Here is a 27,263-nt window from a genome sequence, read left to right as displayed (position 1 = left end):
TGTGTATGTGTATGTTTGCGAGGAGACCGTCGCTGGCAGCCGGCCCGCACCCACCACGAAGCTTATAAAAGAGACCAAATACCTGAACCCGCGCCCGGCGCGCCGCACTCTTTTCGCTCTCCTCATGGGGCGCGCTAATCTCACTCGATAGTACCTTCTCCAAAAAATTATCTTATATATGTATTATAATCACAAACCTTTTATTGGGACCAAGTGATAAGTGATACGGTAAGTTTCAACGTGATGGTGTTACCAATAGACTGTGATTTGTGCAATGTGACAGTTCAGTGTTGCCCGATTTAAGGACTGCGGTTTCAAGATTATGGACTCAGTGATACGATGACGCGATTCACGTTTCGAAGGATACGAATAAATGTGTACCCAGAAGTAAAGTGGTCAGTGCTGGAATAGAACAGTGTGATAGCCTAGTGGCGCCCTCTCTACGACAAAATGTGTCTATCGATTGCAAATAAAATGGCAATTCGTTAACCGAAATCTTTACTTCTGGATACAAACTGTTATTATTTTGCACATGACTACTGCATACTCTAAATCTGTCATTTTAATACATGAGAATTATGACGTCGTTAACGTCTGTGTATGCTACAGATGGAGCTAAATTTAAGTAACTGGCGTCGCATGACGTAATACAATTTGCGTCACAGATAAAAAGTATAGAAACCATTTGAAATAGTTATTCATAGCTTCAAATTAAATCATCTTACGCAACACTAAACCCGAATCACCTAAACTCTCGAGTGAGTTTTACGATGATTTTATAGACTAATCATCGAACTTGCCAATATGTTTGAAACTCCGGCGTTCCGATTTTATGCGAGATTACATATTATTAGTTTTAATGTCCACTACGCACAGAAGCTAACGATGTAAAAATGTTCTTAATTTCTCAGTGATTAAGTTGAAAATTACGGTATTCTGATTTAACGCTAGACGATTAATTTAATGTTTACGCTTTACATTATCTTACAACTGTAAATATTCTCTTAATTTTTTGTTAAAACCCACAGACATGAACAAAGCAGCTTTATTCTTTGACGTCAATAGGCGCTGTTATAACCACATTAGAGTGATAGAGTCGAGATGAGTTTGTTTCATATTCAAAGAGATCTCACGATTTATCATTGGTCGGCTGGAAATATTCGCTTCCTGAGTAAACGTTATAACTATAAACCTTCGACTAGTTTTTTTAGCTAAGTACGTTGGTTCTTACGCTTGTATTCTATATGTTGTTAAAATATTCGCATCGAATTTAATTCATATAAAGCTTGTGAGAAGGCTTTGCATAACAAAACATACGCTGTTATTCCCAATTATCCTATAAATATTATTTCAAGGTATTATTTACACTATGCCTAAACTTAATGTTTTAGAACACCTATACGATACATTGTATATGACATTATTTTAATGTAAAAAATACAATACAATTAAAAATAAATTCCTTCCTTTACCAACGGAATGAACAAACCATTGCTTTATGCAGGCAAAATTTTCCAGTTTAGAAATCAACAAAGGAGACCTACAACAAGCAATTCTTAGCAGGAAACTTATGTAATGAATGAAGAATAAAGTAATTATCGTCGTCTAGTTCAAGACGTAAATAGTTGAAACACATCCATATACATGTCAAATAAAGTCTATCTAAATCCCAGTTGCCCGAGAGGGCATTCGATCTGCCAAAGAGGATGATTACGACACAATCTAGTACTATAATTCTATTTCGATTATTACCTTGGCGTGTTTATTTTAGACTAGCTTTTAGCCCGCTAATGTCGCGGTGTTTATAGCCATGTTGAGGAAATTTAGTTAAAAAGCTTAATTTATTTAAGTAAGTTATTCTTTTTTGGCTTTTAACTTTTGCTGAATAAATAATTAATTAAATTCGTCAATTTTAAATCATATACGATGTGTATCGATTTCGTCAATGAATGTTTTCATTACGAAAGAAATGACATAATCCGCGGTCCAAATCTGCAATGATAGTGCAATTAGAAACAAGCAAAACTAAAAGAGAAAATTTCTGAATTGATAGCAAACAGATAAATAAACTAATTTTTGCATTAGTATGAATGACGAATCAGCCCGTAAAATAGAAGTAGTCTATCGTACTATATCCGGTGTAGTTACGTCTGTTCTCGTTACATTATCTTTGGAATTTTAAAAGCAGTTTTATAATAAATATTACGCTTGCTCCTCACCTTTGCCTTCAAACATTTCAAACGCTAGTTGACTGGGGATTGGCATCTTTATTTGTGAAAGAAGTATGATACAATGTGTGATCGCATTCAAAACCATCAACTGTAATAACTTAATGACGAGTTTAACAGTTTAATTAAGTGCTATTAGTTAATTAATGAAAGTTACAAAAATCTTAATAATAGTTAGTAAAATATTTAATTAGTTCAGGCACCTAGCTCAGTATTGAACGGGAATTGAAGGAAATAGCAATTTTAAATAAAATTTGGTGAGTAAATCTTAAAATATTCCCGAGACTTTTCAACAAAATACAAAATCATTTTCGTATATTTTAGAATTTTTGCTCGTTTGTCCGTTTGCCAATGTAATTATGTCGTGTCATATAGCCATTTGGCACTATCCTGTTGTTGTCAATGGCGTTCTAACTCTTCAAGGTGCTGACTACCTTTATATTTATGAAAAAATATCTGTGTGCCTTTTTAAAAATATGGCCCCCTCCTCAGACATTCTTTAGAAGTTTCTATAACATTAGGAAAATAGAATTATTTGGTAAGAACCCAACATCATGTTGTTTGTGCTGTAATATTTTTCCAAAACATGTGTTTGATTGACTTATACCTACTTGTACTTGTACATAATGACTATAAGTGTGAATGAGTGTTGCAATAACGGATTTAGTTACTTTTATTTTTGCCCCAAATTCAAGCAAGGGCGATGTAAGGCATCCACAGCTATTATTTTGTGAGATAATGGTAAAACAAATTATTGTTACTACCATATTACCTCAAAATCTACAGCTCAGGACAGGCCCGCATTCTCTAAGTTTTGATTTGACCTATATGCATCCCAGTGCGCCAATGAAGCAAACAGATGCAAATGCTTTTGATGCATTTGTTGCCAAACGTCCAGAAATATCCAAATAACAGAGATATATCCCGTAGAGATATTAATATTAATATTTATAATTCAGTAATAAATATAAATAAAGGCAAAACACACAAGTTATCTTATAAAGTTATTAGTTATACTTTTATTTAAGAAAGAGCCTTTTTTTTAACGCTTCATTATTTTACATAAAATTCTTACGTTTATTAAATTAACTTTAAAACCTTGACTAGATCTAAATCCTAAATTCTACATTTATCCCTAGAGCACTAAAACCAGTCACAAAACGGTCACATTAAAAACAGTATTTTTCATTCGATATCAAGTAAATCAAAAAATTATTCACATGTCCATTAATTCAATATAAAAGTGTAACTCTATTAAATTACTAAATAAAATGCGCCACTACTCGAAAAGCGGGATAATTGATGAATTAAAAAAATGTGCGGTCAAGTGTGAGCGTTAATAGCGCCACAACTTCCTCACGACATTTTTGAGACATTTTACGAACGTGGGTAAACCACGCCATGAGTTTATTACTCAATTCAATTTAAATTATGGATATTTTACTACTCATATATTAACCACACAAAAGTTCTAAATAATTTAACTTTCTTGATTATATGTGTATTTCTAGGGGTTTTGAAACTTTGTAGTAAGATACCGTTTGATCCACCTTCTGACATTTTGATGAGTGTTTACAACAAAAATAAAAACAAATAAAAATAATATCCCACAAAATCGTTGAGCTAGTCAAACTATTCAGTTAGTTCAAAAGAATGCAGATTTGTTTTGAAAATTTAAAAATGCAAGGCGTAATGGGTGTTAAAAAATTAATGACCTTTTTATTATGTCTAGTAATAACCTAATATTGAAAGTTCAAGGCGCGGAAAATCCTTTCATTTCACGGGTAACAAACGCAAAACGGTAGGTAACGCAACTTTTGACAAATTCAAAACGTAAGTTTGGTGATAAAATTGACATTTTCGGATTTCGACACGCGTGTGTTTACACTCGTTTTTTTAGGCATTAGGTAGTACAAAACCAGTTTTAATCTTTAAGTATTGAACTGACTGTTTCCTCAATGCTGGACAAATATTAGGATAAAATTCAACAATGAATGCTTCTTCCATGAGAATTTATAATAACTACTTTATCACACCTTAATCCCTCAATTTCTCATTAAACTCCTAACATTTTCGCGGTGACCTCGCGTTGTATGATGTACGCACGTTTATCCAGCCACCGAAATAGATTAACATTGGCATTCAGCTGTTTCCCTGAGATTTTCTATTTTCTCTCTCTGAATTTATTCCAAGTGCTCCAAACAGCCTGACAATTTCGCCGTGGTCGTCCCGACGGCGGTCGATATCGTAAATTAAGATTTTAAAGCGCGGTGTTGCGTATCATGTTGTTGACTTTATTTAAAGATTCAACAAGCGGCTTAAATTTCTTTTCATCTCTAAAAAGGTCGTTTCATATAATGATCAAGTAGGTATGACGAACACATTAAAAGTCGTGCTTGTGGTTTACACTAATGTGAATTGTAAGCAAAACGTAGGTAAATATGCTACACCTAAACATCGGAATATATTTTTTACGTCTAGCATTTCGCTTGTCTTTAGAAATTGGAAGAAAAATCTTTGATAGATAACATAGAAACAATTTTATAAAAACAAATCGTTAAATTCACAAAACAAACGCAAAAATGTACACAGTGTGATTGTGTAGATCACTGTTTACCATCCCACTTGCAAAGTTTCTCACTGAAGTATATAATATAAAATACCTATCACTTATTCCTCTAGCATTCATTTGTATTCAATTTAACATTTTATCTACCCCTTTCATTATGAACTACTTTTAGAAACCATCAAAATGTGTTACCAAAGACAACTGTAACTAAGTAACAACTACTAATAATAAAAAAAAATTACACTCCCATACAAAAGAGAACAGTAATATAACTGTAAAATTTACAGAAACTACCTTTCCACTTCTTTCCCTTCATCCACATTAATGTGGTATTAATACAAACTCTTCATGCAGTTTAGCAGAGACTTAGAATAGCTTATTATAGAGTTTAGTCAAATAACAGACGCTACAATCTACTTGTAACGGCCCTATATTTTGAGCAGATAATCAAAGCTCCTGTCATCTGAAGGCAGATCAGCTGGCACCATTCATATTGAGTATGACGAATGATGGTGCGTTGTCACAGTGGAAAAATATTCGATCTCATAGATCATTGTCGCCGGCCACTTGCTTGCCAACATCCAATGTCGGACATAGGCCATGTCCTCAAATTATAAATGAACATCGCAAACGATTATCCAATCTAGAATCGACAGAATTTTTATATCTTTCGTGAGTACATACTCCTAAATTCTTTTCGACCGCGAATAGAAATAAAAACTATATAAATTCACTCACTGTCAGCAGGACGAAATTTATGTCCACACAAAAAAAATCGTATTTAAAACCATGTAAATGAGTACAAATACCTTATTGTTTGTATTATCAAAATATGAGTCAAGTCAATATGCTTCATTTCCAATAAGCACCTACATATACTGCATCTTATACCATGATCGAATAGAGATGAGTTTACTTACGAAGGTTGCAAAGGTCAGACGAGGTCCTTAGGACAGACCTGACTTGCCCAATCAAGAACGTGGTCAATAGAGCTGAGGATGTGACAGATATTAGCCAGGATGGAGAAGACCTCAATATACGTAGTTACAGAGAGAAGTTCATAGAAATTTCTCTTTATCGGTCCGGCTTTCACGATACTATAGAAATACACTTATTTTGAAACCCGGAATCATCACCTGAAGATTTACTTGTAAAGTTCAATGAATAGCTTCGTAAAAGTTTTCCAAAAATAAAATCCTTATGAAATAAACGGTCACATTAATTTTGATTAAAAATTTACAGTAAAATGCCAATTTATTGTGCAGTAAAGAATTTTATAGATATGTGTTGATATCTATCATGAAGTATCCTAGATTTTTTTTAAACTTTTGTAAAAAAAATACGAATTATGAAACTATTAAGTCCCGCCGTAAACGTCCTTGTATTTTTTATGTCATCTTGATCATAGGTATCATGACTTTCTCCCCATTCGTATTTTCGTCTTTTATATTCCTACCTAGAAGTAAGTTGGTCAAATTTTCTTTTTTTTTTCATTGAGATTGTTCATTCCCAAACCTCATACTTAGACAAATAACAACCAAAAAGCTATTCTATCCATCGATCCTCGCAATCTTCCACTTTGTGTATTTGGTTATTTAGAACAGCCCTATCCAAACCTTTTTGTAAAGATAAGATACAAATAGTTTCAGACACATTTAGTTGATGAATTTATGAGATAAGATTGAAATGCTGCCGTCCATCAGCGTGGCACCGAAGAGCTCGTCCCGGGCAGCGCCCGCTATAAAAAGATCGTCATAGGACAGCCGGCGACGGCCGCTCTGCGACATGCAACCCTGGAAAGCGACTCGCCTGTGCCATCGAGTACTGTTGCCAAAATAATTAAAGAAATCTCCGACCCGGTGTCCCTCCGCCGCGCCCGCGCCGCTCTAAAATCGTCGCTCTTCGCCCGGGAGTCGCTACTCGGGGCGCGGAGGGAAAACATCTCCCGCGCCACTCTTATTTCTTCTTTCCTTCTCGACGCTGTCGAAAATATTTCAGTAAGTCATCATGAGACCCATAAAAAAACAATCACTAGTGAGTGTACCAAGTTCAAGTGTATAAGAAAGTGTATATTGTTCCCAAAAAAATTTTGTGAATACCAAGTGATAAAAGTGTTACATAACTCGAAACAAACTTCTAAATTTTAAAAATACCGCATTTTGTGGGCGCCTAAATTATAAAAATAGCACCATATCACGTGGTACACAGGCGACCTATAGCATTGCTCCACATTTATTCATTATTAAAAATTTTATTAAGACATTATATTTGTATTTTTGGCCAGTTATGCATATTTTTCGCTATATTTTGGTTGTTTTAAATAAATTATAATTTTTTTGACAATTATTATATGATTTTCTGGAAAAAAGATGATAATTTGATTAATTCAGTTCTTGATGTGAGTGACAGATGGCGCTCATAGCACTTACTTTTCCTACGTCAGTTTACGAAAAAATGACGGCTGGTTTGGATACGTGTTCTTGTGGTTTATGATATTTACGAGAAGAAGTATTAGCCTAGTACAAAAAATAGTTTGTAGCACTAAATAATTAGATACGGACTAAACATTAAGTGAAGTATTTAAAAGACAGTCTTTTCTCATGTATTAAAAAATCTCGGTGAGTTGTGCAGTGGTCAAACGGTGCTTGCGATCTAGGAAATTGCTAGTTATCTTTTATTTGTCGTGCGTCCTATTTTCCGTTATAATAATCTGATGAGTGTTAGTGAAATATGTGAATTAGGGATCCACTTAAAATCTATTAAGATTACTTTTAGTAGGCCTACCTACGACATCGAATATTGCTATCAAATGTCACTGTTTATTTCTCTTGAAGAATTGTATCTGATGATATGGGAACAATAGCTAAAGGATAAACGTATTTATATCTTGGTACAATAACTTATTACTACGATCATCATCATCGCATCATCTGGGAGACATAACCTCAAATTATTGGAGATGATGACTCGTCATTTCTAACCTATATTCTCTTCTTACCTTCTAGAACTGACGGCAACGTAGTAATTCCACCATGGAGGACGCTCACTCGAAATCCGTGGAAGAAGTCTTAGGATATTTTGGCACAGATCCAGACAAAGGCCTTAGTCCAGACCAAGTCAAAAGAAACCAAGAGAAATATGGGCCAAATGGTAAGTGTTTTTATTTTATACATAGTTTCCATGCCCAGTTTATTTTTGAGTAGTTTCCTAATAAACACTTATTGCAAAGTTGTTAAACCAGCAGAGCATTGTGTTAGGATGGCTATAAACAATGTGTAATATTTTCATTGTTTATGTATTATAATCCAAAAGTCTGAGACATTTTGTGTAAAATAAATATTGACACTGAATTTATGTATATATTTTTTTTTGATTGCTTGTACTAAGCAAATTGTGATATTGATTCATTTAAGCTTCAACTACCTATGAAATTCTTAAACTGTATCAATCTATATATATTTCAGCAATATACAATAATACGGTGCACATATCAAATTTAAATCTTACATCTCTACCTTAATCTTACTCACATGACAATCCATAACATTTCTTTAAATTTAATAGATAATGATCTTTTCTTACCTTTTATGAAGTACCAAGTGAAGTTCAAACAATAAGGTTTAATAATATGCAGGAAATTCCGCTTTCTAATATTTACTCTTGGTTACACAATATTATTTTAAGAATACATCCATGATTTATTTCAAATTCTCAAATCAGTAACCAAGATAATGGGCTATTATTTAATATGAAAACTTACATACATATAGTCACAATATGCCTTGCGAGGTAGGAAGAGCATCAACAGTCTTGAAAAGACCGAAAGGTCACATTTGACTGTATGGATTTATGATGAAATTGATATTCAAATAGTGACAGGTTTATAGCCAAGACAAATAGAAATCTCAAGTTAATGAACATAAACCTTAGGTGCTTAGGCTTACCGTTATGACATCTACGGCAGAGATATGGTGTGGTTCAATTCTAAAGTGCTGGAAACCACATGGCACATTTATTTCCAAAAAAACTAAATTGAAACTCTGATGAAGAAGTGACTATGATAATGGTGGTAAAATTCTGACTCCCATAAAAGGTTTGACTATTTATATAATTTTCCCATAACAAGCATTGAAGTTATTGTATAAGGCTTTATTTCCTATTGTTTTTTCTCCAAAACAAAACCTAAATAGGAAGTTGCTTTCTTTAGTCTACAAGAGATACTTAATACATTTTTGAGAATACAATTTAATGCAGAATGTTACCGGAAGAATGGTAACTTCAGATTATTGTAAATTAATTTATATTACCCGGAGATGTGTGGCATATCAGCATACTAATAAAAAGTTGAAAAGTTGTTGTTTGCTTTTTGAACCTACTTTCAATGTAATGGTTGTCATGTTAACAATCTACCTATGTACATTTTTTAATATTTTCTTAGTAACACACATCAGCTAAACTTTTTATAAAGATAAAGATTTTCCAATAAAGAATGCTTTAATATAAAACCAAATACAGAGAATGGATGTCCAGTTATTACAATCTTTTTAGCAGCAACATAAATAACTAACTTAGTCCTGTTGTTATGTATCTTTTTAAAAGCATTTTTTTTGTTTTGTAGGCTGCTTGAATGGAAAGTTTTCTCATAGCATCTGGTACCTAAAGTGGAATAGGCTTAGTACCATTGTCTCTGGTGCCCAAACCACTTAGGGCTATAATAATGTCTTTAATTCACCATACCTACCCTTATCCTTTTTTTAATACTTATAATATAAAGATCTAATGTATTGATCTTTATATTATAAGTATGTCACATATGAAATTATCTGATATCTCATTCTATCCATGACTATTTGGCTCCTTATCTTAATGTTTAGAAAATTAGATTTCATGAGAATGAGTGTTTGCTTTTGATAATAACTAATTCCAAACTCAATATTTATCATCCTACCAGTAAAACTCAAATATAATGATATGTACATAAGCATCCAAACCGAATATAACGATACAATACATTGTATGTTGTGGAAAGTGATAGTAATTAATAACAACAGCACATATTTATTTTTAAAATACTCAAGATGGATAGATTACTTCTATATGTTTTTTTCCTGGCAGTAACAGATTTAACTGTCCTAATAAAAGTACCATTACACGAGCCTATATTTCGACTGTACCAAGGCTTTTTAAGGCATTCGCATTAGCTGTCAGTCAGGGTCATTTGAAGCATTGCCAGCTTGGAAGATTTGGCCGTGAATCACCTGTGTTGACAACTGGATACAAAAATAGAGAAATGCTCAGGAGACCAGCGTTGACAAAGCATGTCAAAGATTTAAATAAACATCCCAATTAAAAGAAGCAAGAACTGCTTTAGAGCCAACATATAGGAAAAATATATGTCTTAAGCCTCAAATCATTATCAAACTAATTTGAACTGTCAGCGGTCTTATGCATTTGTACGATCTTTAAAAAAAATAAGTACGATAATATTATGCAAACAATCACGTTTCTGATTATGACGCGGTCAGAACAACTCGTTATACAAAGAGGTTTTTGTTATGACGAATAAGTAATATTCTGCGTAGTAGCCACTTCAAGTTGGTCGCGAAATGTGAAAAATTACGTCTATGTATATTGTAGTCTCTGCCGTGGAGATACTAATTGTTAGAGTGCTCAGACTGTTATTGTTTAGCTCTTCACTGACAAATGTTTCCTTGATGAGCCACCGGAATTGTTTTCACGGCACTCTGAAAATTATTGGTCCTATTTTTAGGTGTTTGCTTGTTGGATGATAAATATTCTGTCCGTTCAAAACGGTATGATTATGTAATGAGATAAACTTTTTTCAAATTAAATTTCGTAACCACATATATATTAATAAAATACGTCACTAAACCAGTTTTCCTACTCGCATAGTAAACAATAAAGACAACCAAATTGCATTTTTTCGTACGTCAGAGTGAAGCCAAACTAATGTAAAAGTAATCTCAAGTTCTATTGACGTTGACACCACTAAGTGCTAAGCAGTAATAAATATTTGGATTACGTAAACAGATAGCAGCTCTAATAGGGCTTTAATAACATTTAAAACATAGCAACAAAATTGGCCTCTATTATTGTATTAAAATCGTTAGGGCCAGCTTAATCAGCGCTAACAAACATATGCCGAGAATAAATATTTGCTGATTTGTGTAAGAATATTTTTTGGAACAAATAACATAGATATTGCGAATGTCGAGTGTGGAAGTAATGCGATCATGACATGTTCATTATCCAGAGCAATAGCTATTACCGAGCCTTTAGAAAATGCATTAATCTGGGTTACTATTATAGGCTAAGTTTGTTTTATGATAGAATCTCGAAAGTGTTTATCCGAATTATTAGTTCTCGTTTAGATGCGCAAGGGCTGAATAAAGAATATGCTGAGAATATCGAACGGGAGCTTGGGATGTTGGTCGGGAGATTGTGCAGCAGTGCGTCAGTGGTGTTTATTTATAGTATCAGAGGTGGTGAACAAGGGGCGAAGGTGCTGGTGCGTGTGACGAGCATAGCCGGCCAGGTGTGACAATGTCATCGGTGCGTACCTATCGCACCCTGCTCACCTCGTCTCCATTCCACTTTTTTAAATAAATATAGAACGCCAGGATCGATAGTAATAGCCGATTTATAGGGAATCTTTCTGTGTCAAACAGAGGATTTGTTTACTCGTTTACTAAATTAAAGAATATGTTCAAACTCGTTATGATAATTTTCTTTAACTAATTAATTTTCTTTAACTAATTAATTTGAAAATTACTAGTAATTTGAAAATTACTTGTGTTATGGGGTTAGTAACTCAACGATATAGAGCAAATAAAAAACCTATTTATAAGTTATTCATAAATGCAATAAAATAAATTGATCGAAACCAGATTTCAAATAGAGCAGACGGATAAGTCAATTTGATTTATATTAGAGCTACAATCAAATAGATGGGGCCGCTGTCCCTGGATTTAAATAGGTCAAACTTAATTACACTAAGGAAATCTCTAGCCAAAATTATATCAGGATTACTGTTCATTTAGTAACATTGAATCATTACATTTATCAGATTAAAATTGAAGAGCCAATAAATATATTGATGTGGGTGGATAATCTAACACATCAATCAATGTATCGAATGCATTTAATTCGATTTATTTATTGGTCTATCACCCTAAATGTTTTGAACGATCTATTTATTGAAAGGTCGAATTATTTAGCGTTCGATGAAGTGAACGTTAAAGTATTTAGCCGCTCGTTAATTTCGAAGCAATAAATTTAACGTCTTAACTATTCGAACAGGATTCTGGCGACACGCTATATATTTAGTTAATTCAGTAATATAGTTCTATTGCTGTGTTTATAAGTAAAAGTTCATTATTTTTCACGGAACCTTCATTCGTTTTTGTGTAGACCTTATATATATCAAAATCATTGACACAATTTTTTGCGACGTGCAGTGAAAGCACCTTTCGCTTCACTCGTTTGCAATGCTGCTGCCGCATTCGCTTGTCGTGTCTATTTTGCCGAAAAATGTTTCTTTATTCACGGAAGAGATCTATCGTTTTCGTCCTATTTATTTATTTTAACGGGCGTGTATATCTCATGGTTATTTACCTTCTGCTACTACTGCAACTACAGGAAATACAATCACAATACGGGGAGTGATAAATGTAAATATTATCCATGTAACCTAACACATCTAAAACTTACATTCTCTATTTAACTAGACAGTAGCTCTCGAAGTGTTAATAGAATAAAACGCATTCCTACTTATACTTTTAAAACACAAACGTATTATCATTAGGGTCAAGTTCCACTGGAGGAGATCCACAATGGAGTCATATGCTTTTCGTATTACCGGAAACTATAGAAACAGGATTCGACCTAAATTCCTAACATTATAGTTAGGTTGCCGGATTAACAGCTCAATGATAGGGTTTTAAAAATATTTGTCACTGAAAGCTGAATGTGGCGTCTGTATTTCAAAAACACTGAAGCTATGTCAAGGATCTGTCGCTACCTAAATTAATACGTGCACTACTATTAATATCTTAATTTAAATTCAATGAGTCATCATTTTAATGCCTATTTTGATCCTCATATTTGTCCTCGAAACATACCTACAAGCCCATAAATATATTCAATAGTTTATATGTGACATTGCTGATAAAGCGACACAATTTGCTCATTTACACAGTAACCTACCATTTCTTGCACTAGTTTTCTGTCACATTGTATTCAGACGGAAATTATATGAATTAAAAATATGGGTCCTTATTAAAAGATTAGTAACCGAAAGATGGATGTTTGAAAAAAATTTGGATTATGAGTTTAGCCAAGAAGGCCCGGAATGCTAACGTTTGGCCTGCACTTGCTTCATCTGCCTAGAAATATTATTTAGGCACGGTTTATTTCGGACTATCTACGTTGGCGGGATGCTTCTGGTTCTGATATTAGATCACTAAACTATATCGCTATTTCGCGTTTAAGTATACGTATGCTAATTTATTGACAAAACCTATAGGTTTATCTTCGTTATCTTCGTTCCAATATTTGCACCGTTCCGTTTTAGCTTAAATGCGACCGACATCTCTTATCATGTTCACGGTTCTAATTACTAGACCAGAAAATCTATTCGATGTGCACTTTTTACCTTTTAAACTCTCCATTATCTCAGCGTATTCCCATTTATATTGTTAGCAATAGCTGCGTTACAAGCTCAAGGCCCTTTATTTTGACACCTTTCGTAGCAATTTCAATATTTCGAGTTGTTAAGTTCTGCGCATATATCTATGATAGTGGCACGATAAACTATGTTTTTTTTATTTCATTCTGATTGCTGATAAACTGATAACCAACATAACATCATTGTCTAATCATGCATGCTAAATTATACTAAAGGGCATCTCATGCTAACTAATTGATAGATTCAACATGAGACAATTTGCCTGAATGTAACAATACAATTGAAGGTTACCACTAGCCACCTGTAACATCTTACGTGTGCGTATCTCACTATTGTTACATTTCTAATAACGTCTTAAGGCCAATGCTATGTACAGTGCACTTACAGCTATTTCAAGTCATATTATGCAAAGCATGCTGACATTTAACGTGCCTATGTATCCTCGAATATATTGTTATGACATATAGACAGTCGAAGCACGTACGTTTTGACGTAGCTCTTTGTAGAAGTCGTGAACGGCTAACGTTGTGTCGTTCAGGTTTATGTGCGCTTGTTAGTTTTATTTATGATTAGCCTGTATGCAGCTGTGCACAGATGCTGACACTGAAGTGTCTCTGAGTTAACGACTGAATATGTTCGTGTAGCTCTTTCCTGGAACGTCTCGTTGGAATTGCCAAAAAGCGAAACAGAATGAAATTTTACTGGTACTATTCAGCCACGCTTTGAAAGACCCTTTTCCTTTTAGAAGTACTGAAGAGAATTCATATAGATTTATAAGATTTTTTAACTGCACTTTGTTTGTTGGGCCTTTTCGATGTACAATAGACCGCATTAGAAACACTCATCTTTCCGTACATTAGTTTGCTTTGTAGTCCGCTTTTATGCACTTTGCAGAATCTCCACTATTCCAGACTTCGCTATCCTCTCTTTTGTGTCCACTGAAAGCACTAAAAAGTAAAATATATCGATGTCAGTGATTTTGACTAATTGGTTACATTAATCACGGCTCGGACGGCGCCGAGGACCGGACCGCATACGCAAATAGAGTCTGTACATCGATTGACTTAGCCCACGTTACCCGCAATACGATTACGGCCGATTGAGCTGAGCTAGGCTTAAAAGCATAGCATAATGCTCTCGTAATACACACGTGTTACCCATTAAAAGTGTTATGCTGTGATTGTAAATAAAGTGTAGAATCGAAGTTAATAGCCCAAAACTCTGTATGAACTTATAGGCAACATGTTTTCGAAAGTAAGGCGCCAAGTTATTTGTTTTTAATTTGCGCACGTAATAAAATTGACCGTTTTTGTCATCTTCTTACTCTTCATGTTGACTGTTATAAGAATCGACTACTTTCAAAAGCTGAAACAGAATATTGATTTCACAAGAATATCTAGAAATCACCATTGTGACATCATCCTAACATCTGCAGGTGTCCTTCGCTCGTCTAAGGAAATATCTATTGATCAGTCAATGGTTACGTGTATGAAAACAATTGGTTCCACAACATTAACCGTCGTAATTACGTCAAAGGTGACGTAGGGAGGTCACTGGGCAGGTCACGCTAGCACCGGTCTAACGCAAGATGTAGGTATCTGCTCCACTTTAGGTAGTTTTCCTTTGAGAATTTCCTTTTTAAATGCTAGTTGTTTATTTAACTAGTTTACCTAGTAGTTGTAGTTAATATCGCTCAGTTTGTTTATAAATTTTGGCTAAAACAGCAATGAATTTTTTGTCTTTAATAGAAATCTACAATAGAAAATGAGCAGACTGACTTAAATCTCGAGGTGTCTGTGGGCTAAATAAAATATATACATATGTGCTGGATAGACTCCGTTCATATTTTCTTCTTATTTTTCATTATTCTGAACTTATTAAGTTAGTCCTTTCATATTGTTTTTAATTTCGTCATAAATCACGAGACACGCTTGAAGTCAGTGGACGATAACTGTCAGACAATAATGTGTAACAAAGGAATTCAAATCTTTTCGTTTAATCAGTGCTTCTCGCTACAAATCCTCTTATCACTATATAACTGTGTGTTAAGCTTTAGCACACATTTACACAAACACTGAATAGATAAGCGTTTTTATATCGGGCACCATGCGTTTCGCGGCGTGCGAATCCGATGAAAAGTTATACTATTTTTGTTCCATGTTTGCGTTATATCGGTTCCATTTGCCGACAATCGGAAACCTGTTTAGGCTCGAGCTGATAACAGTGATTGAAAGTAAATAATAGGTGCGCAGGTAGTTGAGAATGCTATGCCTAGTGTGTTGACGTCACATCGGGGGTCGGGCGCCTACATGAGCACCACACCCAGAATATAAGATGTACAGAGATGGCTCATTATCATTGATATCTAATAATTTTTCTCCGGAGAAAAGTGTACATTTCTATCCCGATATATTGAATCGACAGCTACATTATAAATACCATCTCGCCGGTCTCCTTTTGACTGATGTTTACAGACCTCCACACTCATTACTCTTTTCATGCTTATACGACGATTATGATCATGACAACTACCAAATGGAATATAATATTGTTTTCTAACTTAACCGTCTTGTAATACATTATACCCATCTAAGCATCCAAAAGACAGTTAAAAATGCATAAAGTTGATATCTAATCCGTCCGTAATATTCTATTTTGTTCATATCTAGTGGCATACCTATTAGCGCCACACATCCAGCGGTGGCAAGCGCTCCTATTCAGCGACTAGTGTATTTATGTACGGTCGTAACAGCCGAGATAGATCGCATGCTCGCTCTGACTGGTTTATCGTCAGTTAAATTTACTCCTTTGATGTTTTATTCAAAACTCTAATTATGGTTCTCTCTTCTTTACAGAACTGCCTGCAGAAGAAGGTAAGCACGAGAGTCGACGGTTTGATAAGTATGCTAAGTAATTTTAGGTATCCAGTTTTTGTACGCCAAATTTAAGTTTTCGATCGTATTGAAGGAAATGAATACGTTTAAAGACACTGGTAAATTTTGCCCAAATTGACTTTTCCATACACTTTTAATATATTGACATGAATTACATCTGTACCGACCCACACCCAAAACATTGGTAAAAGCTATTATTATAAGTATACCATTTAATATCAGGTCTATTCCCTTTTGCTATAATAATGACAAAAAAGCGACCGCGCCGATATTGCAGTCACTGTGTGTTGAACATTCAAATTAAAACAGTGTCAAGGCTTTTCACGACAATTCGTTTTCCTCACAGCCTTTAAGTATCACAAAGCAACCTTACGTAAGAAATATCAATAAGTGAAAAAGCGTTTAGGCAACGCTAGCTTTAAACCGCCCATGACTACGTCACAATTATACCACAATATATGTTCTTGGGCTTCAAATACATTCATACCACGAATTTCAATAAAATAAAATAAAAATTGCAGATAATACTTTAGCATATTTGCTGAATATATAAAAAATATATATTGCAAAATTCAACTTAAAAAATTTAAGACGCACATTATTAGGGTTATAAAAGATATCGCTTGTCATCAGTTTTATCACCTCATACGAAATAGTTGTTTGATCTTTATAAAAAAAAACTGAACCGATTTTTGTACAACGTTTTCCGGCTATAAAATACTTCAAGTCTGCCATCACCACGCTTTTAAAAGAAAATCTAATGTCGCTGTATAAATAAATGAAATTTGAAAGCATTGTGCTAAGGGACGTTTTCACTGCAAACTCTTACACTCGACCCCTTTCTACGCTAGATATTGAGACTGAAGCACTCGCGAATGTCTTTTGTTCTTTTCAAATATTGAGAAGCTCTTAGTAAGCTCTTAGTTTTCAGCTATATAAACTTTTGTTTTGTCACGTGTCCAATCTTTTTTTTTCTAGGCAAAAGTATATGGCAGTTAGTCCTGGAACAATTTGATGACCTCTTAGTGAAGATTTTGCTGTTAGCCGCTATTATTTCTTTCGTGAGTATAATTAATGTTTATTAATAAAATAATATACTTTTAGTGGTCTTTTAAAATGTGTAATTAACCAGTTTTTTTGTATTCACAGGTTTTAGCTTTATTTGAAGAACATGAAGACGCGTTCACAGCGTTCGTAGAACCTTTCGTTATTTTACTAATTCTTATTGCTAACGCCATTGTAGGAGTATGGCAGGTACGAACATAAGTTATTTGTTCCTCCGAATATTTTTATTGTTAATAAAGAATTCAGTATCTGATGTTATACATTTTATTTTTAGGAAAGAAATGCCGAATCCGCCATAGAAGCTTTAAAAGAATACGAGCCCGAAATGGGCAAAGTTATAAGAGGCGACAAATCTGGCGTACAGAAAATCAGAGCGAAAGAGATCGTCCCCGGTGACATCGTAGAGGTGTCCGTCGGAGACAAGATTCCCGCCGATATCCGCCTAATCAAGATTTACTCTACCACCATCCGTATCGACCAGTCTATCCTGACTGGCGAGTCTGTCTCCGTCATCAAGCACACAGACGCTATTCCCGACCCCCGCGCTGTCAACCAGGACAAAAAGAACATTCTTTTCTCCGGTACCAATGTCGCCGCCGGCAAAGCCCGCGGTGTCGTCATCGGCACCGGACTCAACACTGCCATTGGTAAAATCCGTACTGAAATGTCCGAGACTGAGGAGATCAAGACACCCCTGCAACAAAAACTCGATGAGTTCGGTGAGCAGCTGTCTAAGGTCATCTCCGTTATTTGCGTTGCCGTATGGGCTATCAACATCGGCCACTTCAACGACCCTGCTCACGGCGGAAGCTGGATCAAGGGCGCCGTGTACTACTTCAAGATTGCCGTCGCTCTGGCCGTCGCCGCCATCCCTGAAGGTCTGCCCGCCGTCATCACCACCTGTCTCGCTCTGGGTACCAGGCGTATGGCCAAGAAGAATGCCATTGTCAGGTCTCTGCCTTCAGTAGAAACTCTCGGTTGCACATCTGTCATTTGCTCAGATAAGACTGGTACTTTGACCACTAACCAGATGTCCGTCTCTCGCATGTTCATCTTTGAGAAGATCGAGGGCAGTGACAGCAACTTCCTTGAATTCGAAATCACGGGCTCCACATACGAGCCAATCGGCGATGTTTACCTGAAGGGACAAAAGGTTAAGGCTGGTGAATTTGACGCTCTCCAAGAACTGGGTACCATTTGCGTTATGTGCAATGACTCCGCTATCGACTTCAACGAATTCAAACAGGCTTTCGAGAAAGTCGGTGAAGCCACCGAGACCGCCCTTATTGTACTCGCTGAGAAGATGAACCCCTTCAATGTGCCCAAGACCGGCCTCGACCGTCGTTCGTCCGCTATTGTAGTCCGCCAGGAAATCGAAACCAAATGGAAGAAAGAATTCACCCTGGAGTTCTCCCGCGACAGGAAATCCATGTCTACCTACTGCACACCTCTTAAGCCTTCCCGCCTCGGAACTGGACCTAAACTGTTCGTTAAGGGCGCGCCCGAAGGTGTGTTGGAGCGTTGCAGCCACGCTCGCGTCGGCACTGCCAAGGTTCCTCTGTCTTCTACCCTGAAGAACCGCATCTTGGACCTGACCCGCCAGTACGGTACCGGCCGCGACACTCTGCGTTGCTTGGCCCTGGCTACCGCTGACAACCCGATGAAGCCTGATGAGATGGACCTCGGAGACTCCACTAAATTCTACACTTATGAAGTCAACCTCACATTCGTCGGCGTCGTGGGCATGTTGGATCCTCCCCGCAAGGAAGTGTTCGACTCCATCGTCCGCTGCCGCGCTGCTGGCATCCGTGTCATTGTCATCACTGGCGACAACAAGGCCACCGCTGAAGCTATCTGCAGGTGAATGTCTTATAAATTTCTCAATTCTTCTTCCATTTCTTAACCGGCTAAATAAATTCAGCTTCTATAGCGAGCTCCTATATCTTGAACCTTTTGCCGAAACGAATTCCTCATGTACTTTAACAGCAACATTATCGTATTTCCAGACGTATCGGCGTGTTCACCGAGGACGAAGACACCACTGGCAAATCGTACTCTGGCCGCGAGTTCGACGACCTCCCCGTTTCTGAACAACGCGCCGCCTGCGCCAAGGCCCGCCTGTTCTCCCGCGTGGAGCCCGCGCACAAGTCCAAGATTGTGGAGTTCTTGCAGAGCATGAACGAGATCTCAGCTATGGTAAGTTATTTCTTCTCAGTATCAAGTCTAGAGAACCATTGCAAAAATGGTGGTATAAATAATACACCCTTGCGTGGCAGACAGAGCCAACAGTCATGGATACACTGAAAGGCCACCTGATATGACTGACTTACATGATATGAGTTACTTACTTCTACTTCCGAGAACTTCATATCATTACTATTCATTTCATCCTTGTTCTTTGTCTGAATTTTAAGATATGAAAATGCTTGCAAATGCTTATAAACTATCGAAAAAGTCGAACATTATATTCCAGCAATGAAATCTGAATAATTCAAACAAACGCCTAACATTTATTGTTAGGAAAATCATAATTTACTAAACATTTGTAGATATTATTTGATGTTTGCGCTCTTGTTTACGTTTGTTCCACGTGTGTTTATAAACTTTGTTCTTATAGTTGTCATGAACATGATCAAACTATTGTTTAATAAAAAGTTAGAATATAAGAAAATTTAGTTTATTAAATCATATGTTAATGTATGCCACAAATCATCATATCTTTATACCATTTATTGAGAAGAATAAATTCATTTAGTTTGACAGTATGTTCTATGAATTTGTACATTATGATAAATGATTTAATTCATCACGATAACAATAAGACAAAATGTATTTATTAATTGAGAAACTTTTATTGATTGCCCAATTTTAATACACATTTGTAGTATGTCAATAAACAATGTGTCTTTAATATTTTCTAAAGCTGTACACTGAGATAGTAATAGTAAAAGAACTATTTTATATCTGACATCAACATAAATATAACTCCTTATAATCCTTTATTTACTTTCTAACTGTCGGCCGCGGTTCAATTCGCGTTAAATGCTAAATTCAATGGAGATCAGCACAGTAATTCGGACGTGAATAACGGACAAACAAACACGGTTTCACATTTATAATATTAGGTAATAAGTAAGTACGGATAACTTTTCAGATGACATCGAAAAAAAAATTTAACATTCCACATTTGAATTACAGACTGGTGACGGTGTGAATGACGCACCCGCCCTGAAGAAGGCCGAGATCGGTATCGCCATGGGATCCGGCACCGCCGTCGCCAAGTCAGCCGCCGAGATGGTGCTGGCCGACGACAACTTCTCATCCATTGTCGCTGCTGTTGAGGAAGGTCAGTTACTCTGGCATAGAATGAATGACGGTGTAAGCCCTGGCTGTATTTGTGTGAGGAATGTGAATGAAATAAGTTAACCCATTTTGTTACAGTAATGGAAAAAACTGTATTAAGAAATTCATTCATAGTTTAGTCAAATTTGGTTTTGATACTTTGTATAATACCTTTGATGAACCCATGTCGGTGACAACATACTAGTCTACGCAACGCAAATATAATTTGCCAGAGTCGACACTTTAAAATGATATCACATTCATTTGGTTTTTTTTTTACATTATAAAATGGCAATCTGTTGCAATGATTACAATAACATAATCAAAACCATCTGGAAATTCTCAAACCTTTTTTTTTACAAGAGAGTTGTGTTGTCTCTCAACTTTGCTTATTCCTAGTCGCACCCTCCAATGCAATACAGTCTAAAACAAACAATGCCTTAAACTTATCTTTGACTAATCACCAGGCCGCGCCATCTACAACAACATGAAGCAGTTCATCCGCTACCTGATCTCGTCCAACATCGGCGAAGTGGTGTCCATCTTCCTGACCGCCGCCCTGGGTCTCCCCGAGGCGCTGATCCCGGTGCAGCTGCTGTGGGTGAACCTGGTGACGGACGGGCTGCCCGCCACCGCGCTGGGCTTCAACCCCCCCGACCTGGACATCATGAACAAGCCGCCGCGCAAGGCCGACGAGGGCCTCATCTCTGGATGGCTGTTCTTCAGGTAAAACTCATATGAATTCTTCACATCTTTTCCGGTGGCTAACAGTAATTTCAAGTGCTATCACTACACATACTAATTTTGTATAAAGGTGATAGGGATAGCATGCATATGTACATTTAATCACATCTATGTCCCTAGCGGGGTAGACAGAGACAACATTCTTGAAAAGACTGACAGTCCATGTTCAGCTGTTTGGGTCATTGATAGAATTGATATTCAAATAGTGACCAGGTTGCTAGCCCATCGCCTTAAAGAAGAATCCCAAGTCTATTGTCCCTATCTCTTAGTGACCTTTTACGACATCCGTGGGAACTAGATGGAGTGGTCCTATTCTTTTTTATATTGGTGCCGGAAACCATACGGCATGGCAGTTTTTCGTGTATGTACTCAAATTCAAAATATTTATTCATTATTATAGGACTATAGGATACTTCATATCTCTTAATAATTGTCAAAACGTTTGGTTTCACAACATTGGTTGACGTCAATAAATTACTTAAAACTAAGTTTACTGCCGCGTTCAGTGCAGAAGAAGCGGTGACAAATACTGCGGTACTTAATTTGACATGTATATTCCTTAGTGACTGAACGCTATACCACTATAGTGGCGGCCGTTCTGACCGCAGATGCGCCTTCACTTACCGATTGTCTCGTCCGTAGGTACATGGCCATCGGTGGATACGTGGGCGCTGCGACCGTGGGCGCCGCCTCCTGGTGGTTCATGTACTCCCCGTACGGACCCCAGATGACGTACTGGCAACTCACCCACCATCTGCAATGCCTCAACGGTGGTGATGACTTCAAGGTAAAACTTTTTTTTTATTGCTTTAAAAAAATAGGTCGTTTGATCTGTATGTATTTTTGTATGTACGTTTGTCCGCGATTATCTCGCGTTTCGCTGAACCGATTTTGATGCGGTTTTCAGGTAAGTGATTGTTACAAATAGAAGAAGGTTTTAGAAATTTAACAGACAGGAAGGATGTTGTTTGGAGGTGGTTATATTTTAATAAAAGTTATTAAGTTTGCTCTTAATTTGTCTCGATTTGCTTCCTAATTGAGAAGTTGACTATAGTCGAGATGTTAGTCGAAGAATAACCTGAAGTTATACACATGGTTAAAAAACCTGAAGCAATTGCCACCTAATTAATGTGAAGTTATTTACATTTATAGCATGTAAAGTCTGGTCCACGATTATTTCAATATTTTTTGTTTAATGGTTTTAGTTAGTTTCTCCAGAACTCATTATTTTCGATCGGCTGTCTGCTTGACATTAGTGACTTTAATAGACATTTTCAATTCAATAAAAATACTATCTGTATACAACGCATTCACTTGGCAAAAGTAATGACCATAATTCGTGTGAATTTCCAGGGCATCGACTGCAAGATCTTCACAGACCCCCATCCCATGACCATGGCTCTCTCTGTACTTGTCACCATCGAGATGTTGAACGCCATGAACAGTCTCTCTGAGAACCAGTCGCTGGTCACGATGCCCCCGTGGTCCAACCTGTGGCTCATCGGCTCCATGGCTCTCTCCTTCACGCTACACTTTGTCATCCTGTACGTCGAGGTCCTCTCGGTGAGTTGTTGTTTTGTTTTTATTGGGTCAATATAATGCTATATTCATATAATGATACTAGGAATCTGGCGTCAACGAGTGAAGGTGATACTTTCACAAACATCATACAGATCTTATCATAATCATGTAACATTACTAATAAGGCTACAAATTATCACGACGTGGTTTTCGGGCCATCACAAATATGTTCCGTCTGCACCGCAAACACGATCATATACATACATAAAATCACGCCTCTTTCCCGGAGGGGTAGGCAGAGACTACCTCTTTCCACTTGCCACGATCTCTGCATATTTCCTTCGCTTCATCCACATTCATTACGATCATATAGTATAACAAATGCCTTGTAATGTGTGTTCCCAGACGGTGTTCCAAGTGACGCCGCTGTCCGTGGACGAGTGGCTGACGGTGATGAAGTTCTCCATCCCCGTGGTGCTGCTGGACGAGGTGCTCAAGTTCGTGGCGCGCAAGATCTCCGACGGTGAGACCAGAACTCTGCTAGACTGGCTCCACGGCATGCAATGGATTGTGCTCATGTGGGCCGTCTTCTTTGGCATCATCATCTACGGACCCCTATAAGCCGGCCCGAGACACCATCCCACTGATCACACCTAATAAACCCCACCCCCCTCCACGCTGCCTACCCCGGTATGCAGCGTGGCCTCGCTGTGGAAACCTAAGGACTATGAGCTCTGCTCACCACAGCGCCACCTAACAGTTTGGAATGCTAATCCGCCGCACAGTGTGAAGTGACCCTAGTGCACGAGTCCCGACCGCGGACGGACAGTGTATGAACAAAGTGATCTTTGATCAAGCGGTGCTATCGGCTCGATGCGTTCAGGCTCCGGAAGCCACTAGCTACAATAAGTAGTCCTATATTCTACAAGTAGATGCGAAGGGGCTAGATCCCCGATCGTTTTATGCATTTTATATAATGTGCGAGACAATAATTGTTTTGGAGCTCGTTTACGACACCGATCATTTGAGGGTCGGCTACTTTAGTTACTTTCCTTGTCTTTGCTGGGTACCTATTTTTTTTTATTCGCTCGAAGTGAAGTGGCTGTGACGACCTTCATTGTAAATTCTAACACGAGACACCAAAAAGTGGTTAACTGATTTAATTAAAAAGGGTATATTGTGTAAGTTTAGTTTTCGCATTTTGTAATGATTTTTTGTATAAATGATGTACTAATTATAAGAAGCTCCGTCGCAACTAATAACATTGCACTCGCACAGCTCAGTACCTCGTCCGCACGGACGGCAGACATATTTAAAATTATACTATAGTGTATTTTATTGTAAGTGTATTGTTAGGGACGTGGTTATAGTGATTTCTCGACATTCGAAAGGAATCTTCTGTCTGTCCTTTCGCCTGTGGTCGCTTTCTAACATTCCTTAATGCATTTCTTTTTCTTTACAACCCTGATTATATGTGAACATTTGATGCTTTTGTTACTTACCAACCTAACATAGAATGTCTGATGTGTTGAAATAACCTCTGTTATAGTTTGTAATAACTCTCGATCTACTTAAAATTGATGAAATCAACTTTTTAGATTTATAAGATTGGTATACAAATAAAGTTACAGTATATGAAGTCATTTTCAGTGAATGTAACTGAATATGTCCTCAAATATATTAATGCTTAATTTGAACTAATCTTATATAAATCTTCCAGTGTCTAGAGTTTTTGCAAATTAGTTTTGAATACAACAATTTAACTATCGAATGTATGTACGAACATTTAGTTGGTTCTTTACTTTTTTACATATGTAATATTATTTTTTGAAGCCCTATAGACTAGGGCGACATATAATGTTTTATTGAAAGGACATAATACTATTTTAAGTTAGTGAAAACTTATTAGTTGAATCTGATTTGTCCAATAAGGTACATGGTCCGTACGTACATAAGTTTATTATAATATATACTAGAATAAAACTCGCATGGATTGTATGCATGCTTACGATTTTGAGAGTGCAGTTTGGTGTGGTTTGACATATATACTTTTTTGATAATATATTGTATAATGATTCAATAAGATTAAGTATATGATAGGAGAACCAGGCGACACTCTACACTGCACCAGGGCATGCTCAAACCTGTCTAGATTGTCCCGACTTCCTGTTTGTTACAGTTATAACTTATTTCAAATGTACAGTCGTTTATACATATTTTACATTAATTAAATTGTCGAGAATACAATGCCCGGTTTTCTTTCCTGAACCATATTTCCTTTTTAAAAAAGCACAAATTCGTTTTACGATGTTTCACTTACACTTGTCATGTTACCTATCCCTCACATTGAGTATTAGCACGTGTCTATTTATTTATTCATTAATATTTTGTTTCCCCGATAACAAATAGTTTCGCAAGAGTTATACATATCCTATCAAGGTAATACACATTTTTGTTCCCCTATAAAATTAGTTGGGTCTGAAATTTACAAAGAAGTAAAATGGCCCAGGTGTTTTGTCCGATCACCGAAACCGAACTACCAGCGACTGTCCCCGGCACGGCGCCCAGAGCCGTGCGGTCCCGTAGCGTCCCGCATGCACTAACTGTGTGTTGTCTGCCCCCAGCCAAGCCGATGTGGAACCTGTAACCGGAGCGTCGCTGCAGCGGCACTGCACGCATATTCCATGAACACTCATTGTTTGTTGTGATCCCGCAGTGAAACTACACATTTAAGTAAACGACACGGTTGTGACCTCCGGACCTCGTGAGTTGCGTGGCTCCCGCTCGAGCGCGCACGTCACTAACGCTCTCGTTGTTTTCCAGTGAACGAGGTGGTCATTGACAAGTGGTAATCCACCGATTCATAGTTCCGCTTCTCTCTGCTCTTCTACCGCTCTCGTCTCCCGACTTAGTTACGGCTTTTAGATCGGCAAAGTCGCGTCGCGTATGATGTAGGTCCGGTCCGGGCGGCCGGCTGTGAGACGAGCGGACAACCGTCCGACCGCCGGACCGGGCCGGAGCGGAGGCCGTGCGTCTACTCACCTGCGCTAGTTCACCAGAGAGGACTTTGTTGTTCATAATGTGTATATACTACAGTATGCTTAGGAGGTTTAATCATTGTTAAAATTACGTTGTTCTAATTAAAGACTACATGTGCCCGTCGACATAAGCAGTGCGATAGACGATGTGTACTTAAGTTGACAGCACTATATTAATTTATTGTTATATTTTTATTCTCTTTTAATCTAGTTTGCTTAAAATAGAGCTGAGTCTTTCTATTAGTGCTGACGCCTCGACGAGCAATATGGTGTCTGAAGGGAAGGGTACATATGTCCAGTGTTCGGGACGTAATCGAGTCCAAAAATTTAAACATACCTGTACATTTTAATGTATTATTGTTTTGTACAATAAATCGTTATAAAACGACAGGTGTTTTATTTATCAACAAGAAATCCAATAATAACAAAAGAGCATGATTATTTTTAATGAAAGTTTTCTCAATTCGGTAGCTATCATGACACAGGCAGACAATATAAAAATTTTGATACCTAGTCCGTCGTTCTTTCGGCCGCATTTAAAAATGGTAGACGAGTTAATTGTGCTGCAGAAGCTCCTTTTTGCAACTTGTCAACTACGAGCTCCCTGTCTGGGTCGGTACCAATTCTTGTAACAAATTACAAAATAATAAAGCCTTTTACGCTGAGGAAATAATTATAATACCCATATTAATGCTGATTTGCTGCGGCCGCGGCGAGCAGTTTAGTATAGATAAGTAAATAAAATCTCTGTGCAATTTACCTGTTTCACCCAGTTCAGGATCATGGTCATAGACTGACCCAGGGCTCTTCTCCACGGAGAGAACACCCTTTCTTGCCCTACTTACGCAAACGTGACAAACACTGGGAAGATATTTCTTAATTAGTTCTTCATTTTCAGTATTGAAAAACCTACCTATTATATAGAAAAAGAATAACATAAATATTAAAACAGAGTCGGAAATGTCTTTGCATTAGACTGTCTGATTTCAATGAAGCTGTGGTAAGAACTATCATACTTACCAATACCACCTTAACCTTAATGAAAATCCATTTACCAGTCATAACCATTACCACAAGAAGTACCAGGATAGGAGGAAGGAAATACAGGACTAAACAAATAAGGAACAATTAAGGTATATAATGTTATGCTGGTAT

The 27,263-nt window shown here is 37.0% G+C and overlaps 1 protein-coding gene across 4 annotated transcripts; it reads left to right on the top strand.

Annotated features, from left to right (window-relative positions):
• Positions 1 to 81: 81 nt before the first annotated feature.
• LOC106138853 (calcium-transporting ATPase sarcoplasmic/endoplasmic reticulum type) lies at positions 82 to 26,496 on the top strand. Of its 4 annotated transcripts, XM_013340162.2 has the most exons (13): positions 7,225 to 7,415; positions 7,803 to 7,947; positions 16,360 to 16,377; positions 17,377 to 17,459; positions 17,548 to 17,652; positions 17,738 to 19,323; positions 19,470 to 19,659; positions 20,662 to 20,809; positions 21,273 to 21,531; positions 22,192 to 22,336; positions 22,903 to 23,112; positions 23,476 to 23,593; positions 25,695 to 26,496. In XM_013340162.2, the coding sequence occupies exons 2-13, from the start codon at positions 7,830 to 7,832 to the stop codon at positions 25,715 to 25,717; spliced, it is 3,003 nt and encodes a 1,000-aa protein (XP_013195616.1). In that variant the 5' UTR covers positions 7,225 to 7,415; positions 7,803 to 7,829; the 3' UTR covers positions 25,718 to 26,496. The 4 variants fall into 4 exon arrangements, with proteins under 4 accessions (XP_013195608.1, XP_013195601.1, XP_013195616.1 ...); XM_013340154.2 differs by lacking the exons at positions 7,225 to 7,415; positions 25,695 to 26,496 and adding an exon at positions 82 to 228 and having other exon boundaries at positions 23,476 to 25,317; XM_013340147.2 differs by lacking the exons at positions 7,225 to 7,415; positions 25,695 to 26,496 and adding an exon at positions 6,674 to 6,794 and having other exon boundaries at positions 23,476 to 25,317.
• Positions 26,497 to 27,263: the final 767 nt, after the last annotated feature.

The sequence above is a fragment of the Amyelois transitella genome, chromosome 5 (assembly GCF_032362555.1).
Source record: "Amyelois transitella isolate CPQ chromosome 5, ilAmyTran1.1, whole genome shotgun sequence".
Lineage (NCBI taxonomy): Eukaryota > Metazoa > Arthropoda > Insecta > Lepidoptera > Pyralidae > Amyelois > Amyelois transitella.
The sequence above is the reverse complement of the archived record's forward strand: the minus strand, read 5'-3'. Positions and strand labels throughout refer to the sequence as shown.

Excerpts from the sequence above, each read along its gene's own strand:
- LOC106138853 (XM_013340154.2), top strand. The coding sequence starts at position 7,830 with ATGGAGGACGCTCACTCGAAATCCGTGGAAGAAGTCTTAGGATATTTT. Across the intron at positions 17,460-17,547 it reads TAGCCGCTATTATTTCTTTC|GTTTTAGCTTTATTTGAAGA; the intron begins GTGAGTATAATT and ends TTGTATTCACAG. Across the intron at positions 22,337-22,902 it reads ACGGTGGTGATGACTTCAAG|GGCATCGACTGCAAGATCTT; the intron begins GTAAAACTTTTT and ends GTGAATTTCCAG.